The 5,329-nt window shown below is 37.1% G+C and overlaps 1 protein-coding gene across 1 annotated transcript; it reads left to right on the top strand.

Moving 5' to 3' along the window:
• The first annotated feature begins 288 nt into the window (after positions 1-288).
• Positions 289-2,900, top strand: LOC110645987 (glutamine synthetase nodule isozyme). The gene is made up of 12 exons (XM_021799274.2): positions 289-447; positions 665-704; positions 799-902; positions 985-1,033; positions 1,147-1,253; positions 1,405-1,492; positions 1,585-1,713; positions 1,823-1,897; positions 1,983-2,036; positions 2,132-2,169; positions 2,269-2,428; positions 2,505-2,900. Exons 1-12 carry the CDS (start codon positions 374-376, stop codon positions 2,655-2,657), a joined length of 1,071 nt encoding a protein of 356 aa, XP_021654966.2. The 5' UTR covers positions 289-373; the 3' UTR covers positions 2,658-2,900.
• The last annotated feature ends 2,429 nt before the right edge of the window (positions 2,901-5,329 follow it).

The following is a 5,329-nucleotide window of genomic DNA, read 5'->3' as shown; positions in this document are numbered from 1 at the left end:
TATTATTAAATTAATATATAAATTAATATAATAATTAAAATTTTTATTAAAATATGTAAATTAATATGATAAAAATTTATTTAATTTAAGTTAAATAAAAATTAAAAACCTAAAATTACTATCCCGCAAGACTAGTTTGGAAATGATGAAACTCCTTTCCATTTCCAACTCTTCCTTCTATAGTTTATCTTCAAGTTCATAAAGGTACGTGTGATCTGACAACTCTATGTTCTTATCTTTCATTCTTTCTAATATATAGCACCTCCCTCTTTTTTCTTCACTTCTCTCTCTCTCTCTCTCTCTCTCTCTCTCTTATGAACATTACAGAAGCAACAAAGGTTACCGCTTTATTACTATTGATCCTGTTGGGAAGATGTCTCTACTATCAGATCTTGTCAACTTGAATCTCTCTGATACAACTGAGAAGATTATTGCAGAATATATATGGTTAGCTTTACACCCTTAATTCCTCTTTTCTCTTCCATCCCACTATCTTTTTTCCGGCCTTGGGATTGCCATTTCTGCTGTTTATCAGTTTCTTGTTTTTCTTTGTTTTGGGTATTATTTTATACACTTTCACTTTTTGCTTTTTCTTTTTTTAATAGGTTTTAAGAATTTCCCATAATGATCTTAAAATCTTTATCTTTACGTGCCTATTTTGTAGGATCGGTGGATCTGGTATGGATGTTCGCAGCAAGGCTAGGGTAATCTCTTTTTTTTTTCTTTTAAGAAAAATCCAGATATTAATGATTATTAAAGAAGTAGTTTGATGAAATTTGATTCACATGAATCTTCCAGACTCTTAATGGAGCAATTACTGATCCTCAAAAGCTTCCAAAATGGAATTATGACGGTTCAAGCACAGGCCAAGCCTCTGGAGAAGACAGTGAAGTCATCTTACAGTACATACACTCTCTCTTGTCTTCTATGTATGTTGGCACTTTTCACTATATTCAATCTTTTATTTGGTGTCTTTGAAAATAGCCCCCAGGCAATATTCAGGGACCCATTTAGGAGGGGCAACAACATTCTGGTTAGTCCCTTTCACTTATTATTTAATAGTTTGGATTATAATTTCTTAATCAATTTATTATTATTTTTCTACATTATATATTTTTAGTTAATTCATTAATTCTAAATTTATAGGTGATGTGTGATGCTTATACACCAGCTGGAGAACCAATTCCAACAAACAAGAGACATAGTGCTGCAAAAATTTTCAGCCATCCAGATGTTGTTGCTGAGGAACCTTGGTATCTGTACTTTCTGGTTTTTCAAGTTCTATTCAAGTATCAACTATTTTTAACCCATTTTTTTAAAGAAATGGGCATTTTTCTCTCTTTTTGTGCTTCTCTTTTTAATATAAAATGCTTGGATTGTGTTAATATTTATTTATACATACAGGTATGGGATAGAACAGGAGTACACCTTATTGCAGAAACAAGTGAGATGGCCAATTGGGTGGCCTGCTGGTGGTTATCCTGGACCTCAGGTATCATTATTTTTAATAATTATTAACTTGTTCAGTATACTCCTTTCTGTGTTTTCTGTGAGTAAATTGAAGTGTTTGTTTGGTTAAAACAGGGCCCTTACTACTGTGGTGTTGGTGCTGATAAGGCCTTTGGCCGTGACATTGTTAATTCTCATTACAAGGCATGTCTTTATGCTGGGATCAACATTTCTGGCATCAATGGAGAAGTGATGCCTGGCCAGGTTCTTAGATCTTTTATCTTTTTATCCTCCATGTTAGAAACCAGTTCTGTTTATCATTGTTATGGCTTTATTTTCTTTGTAAAGAAGGAAAACAACTTTTGTCACACAGTGGGAATTCCAAGTAGGCCCTGCTGTTGGCATCTCTGCTGGAGATGAGTTGTGGGTGGCTCGTTATATTCTTGAGGTAATTGATGCTTGGTTTTTTCTTTTTCTTATCAAAATCTTAGATTTAGAGAGTGTTCCTTATGCTATGATTTGTGCAATGTCAGAGGATTACAGAGATTGCTGGAGTAGTCCTTTCCTTCGACCCTAAACCAATCGAGGTTAGATCTCTATGGTCTTAGTTGTTTCTGCCAGGCTTTCTTGTGTTGCAAATTCTTCATTTGCTCATCTGTGTTTGTACGCTTTGTCCTTCCAGGGTGATTGGAATGGGGCTGGTGCTCACGCAAACTACAGGTAAAAGATATCCATTTTCTCTTGAAGATTACATTTGCATTGCAGTTTGTAAATGGAAGTTGAAGATTAACCAATGAAGCTTGTTAATGTTCATTTCAGCACAAAATCCATGAGAAGTGATGGCGGTTATGAAGTCATAAAAAAGGCCATTGAAAAGCTTGGATTAAGGCACAGAGAGCATATAGCTGCATATGGGGAAGGCAATGAGCGTCGTTTGACCGGTCGACATGAAACAGCTGACATTAACAACTTCTTATGGGTAAGAAGAGTGAGATGAAATTGTATTTAAATGATCTGCATATGATTTTTGACAAGAATCAATGTTGTATTGACAGGGTGTGGCAAATCGTGGAGCCTCAGTTAGAGTTGGTAGGGAGACAGAGAAAGCTGGGAAAGGCTATTTTGAGGACAGAAGGCCTGCTTCCAATATGGATCCTTATGTAGTCACGTCCATGATTGCAGAGACTACTATTCTATGGAAACCATAAGGGAGAGAGAAGCTACATTCTTTTCTGGTTGATTTTCCTGAAGGGGAAACTTGGACAATTTTCCTTTGCTCTCTTTTGTTCAACCTCATCTTCAGTGTAGTAGTTTTTCCTTGATTGTTATGGTTGTATGGGCAAGGATTTCCTTCCATTTAATAACATAGGAGACAGATTATAATAATTGGTTGTCCTTTTTTTGGTTAAATAAAGAAAATTAATATTCGAATTTCAAGAGAAATTGATAAATTGATGTTCTCTTGGTCTGTTTGAATGTTTGGTTAACGGTGATGGAGGGTAAATAAAGGTAAAGAGAAATTAAAAGAGACGTAAGAAAGAATAAATTAAAAATTATGAGTATTTTTATTTATACTTTTTAAATTTATTTTTTTATTTTTTTTTAAATATAAAAATATATATTATCTTTTCCTATCTTTCTATTTATTCATTTTTAAAAAAAATTAGAATTTTTTTTTATAATCTTCTTTATTATATTCATTTTTTATCTTTTTATTACTTACCCTTCTCCCACCACATTCAAATAAATTCTAAATAATAGATCACCATTTAAATGAGACGGATAATAAATTCTAAATAATAGATCACCATTTAAATGAGACGGATGAAAAATATGATAAATAATATCTAAATCAAGACTTTGTAGAAATCTTCAAACTCTTGTATTTCTCTTATTTTCTGTATCACTGTTTTCTGCCATCTTCTCTTACCTTGGTATATCGGCTGGAAACCAGTAACTGCTTAACTCCTTCTTAGAAGGTAGAGCGATCTCTGGCCACAACGCCACGTACCAAATATGGCTTGTCAAACACCTAACCATGTTTCTGAAACTCATCTCCAAACCCCTTCTCCCTCGGAGATTGTTAACCTTACTTCTTCTCTTTCTTTCTCTTCACCACTTCGGAGAACACTATCCTCCAGAACCTGGGAGATCCCAGGGGCAGTGACCATCTATTTTCTGAGGATAGATGTAATGATTGTCTGGTGTTACTGCTCCAATGGGATAGTAGTCTTGCTCCTTTTCTAATGGCTGGACCATCATGAGTGCGGAATACAGCAAAGAGCACAGTAGAATGCCGAGGAGGTTGAAACGTGGTCTGCACCGTTCCATCAGGGTTTCTCCTGAAAGAAGACTCAGTGATCTGGATTGGCTGAGAGGTTGAATGAAGCCTTTCGTAATTGGTTAACCAATCCTTTGGAATGAGCTGTTCAAGCTCATTTCTAGGCAGTTGCCTAGGTATCTGGACAATTGTTGGGGTGGTTTCAGTATCAGCCAATACAAGCAGAGCATCATTGGAGACAGATGGCTGTGAAAGATCTACAGCATGATCTTGCAATCTGTAGATAATTTGATGGTGTAAGGTGGCCATCATCGAAGAGGTTACTGGCGGCGCCGATGAGTTGAACTGAACTTTAAGGGCAGTGCTAAGATGTGGATCTCTCAGCGAGAGATTATAGTTTGGGAAGAATGTCAACACCACACTCCCAGCATGCAAAGTGGTGAGGCAGGTTCCTATAACCGCATGTTCATACTGCAAGAATCGTGTATCAAGGAGAGACACTCTAGCTGTAACTGGAAGACCTCGTCTCCCATGTAGGCGAGGATAAGTCGTGCGACTCCAAAGTGAAGATGAAAACCCTTCTTGTCTCCATGCGGGGATGAGGCTGCGGAGGATTTCTAACGTCACATATTGTTCGTGAGATGAACTCGGAGAGAGCATTGGTCCATTCGGAGGCACGAACATATTCTTTTGACAAAGATCTTCTGGATGAAATGAGAGACCTGATAGATCTGGTTAAAGATCCAGATCGTCTATAGATGTTGTATGGACTGAGAAGAGGAAGGAGAGATTCTCCAATCTGAGCATCTTCAGGTAAAGTGGATATTTCTATGAGATTATCAATTCTGGAGGATAGTGTTCTCCGAAGTGGTGAAGAGAAAGAAAGAGAAGAAGTAAGGTTAACAATCTCCGAGGGAGAAGGGGTTTGGAGATGAGTTTCAGAAACAGGGTTAGGTGTTTGACAAGCCATATTTGGTACGTGGCGTTGTGGCCAGAGATCGCTCTACCTTCTAAGAAGGAGTTAAGCAGTTACTGGTTTCCAGCCGATATACCAAGGTAAGAGAAGATGGCAGAAAACAGTGATACAGAAATTAAGAGAAATACAAGAGTTTGAAGATTTCTCCCCTACTTACCAATGAAGTATGTATAATACAAACATAACCAGGCTCTGATACCAAGATAAGCCGGGAGCCCTTACCACACATATAATGAACTCATGCTATGCCTCTTCCCTCTCCATAGGTACTCTCTGGCTGTGCCCTTTTGTTCATTACACATGTGATAACGGGACCGTCGCACCTTAATGTCAAAACAAAGATATTTCTGATACACAGGATCCTCTTAAAGAGGCAAGTGTAGAGCATACGTATCTCTGATTATAAGAGTATGATACACATTCAAAGGTTTTCGGAGAGAAGGAGAAGAGTTTAGAAAGCCATAGAAGAGAACTTCAGAGGATATTATTAAAAGGGAACTAAGTCTGATTACAACTGAAGAGAGCAACTCCTTATATAGGCGAGGAGGCTCTTGACATTACAGGCAACCGGTTAGAAACTGGCTACCGACACTCTTAAAGCAACATAAATAAAGACAAATACA

This window comes from Hevea brasiliensis, chromosome 13 (genome assembly GCF_030052815.1).
Source record: "Hevea brasiliensis isolate MT/VB/25A 57/8 chromosome 13, ASM3005281v1, whole genome shotgun sequence".
Taxonomy (NCBI): domain Eukaryota; kingdom Viridiplantae; phylum Streptophyta; class Magnoliopsida; order Malpighiales; family Euphorbiaceae; genus Hevea; species Hevea brasiliensis.
Note: the sequence above shows the minus strand (reverse complement) of the source record. Positions and strands in the feature narration are given on the sequence as shown.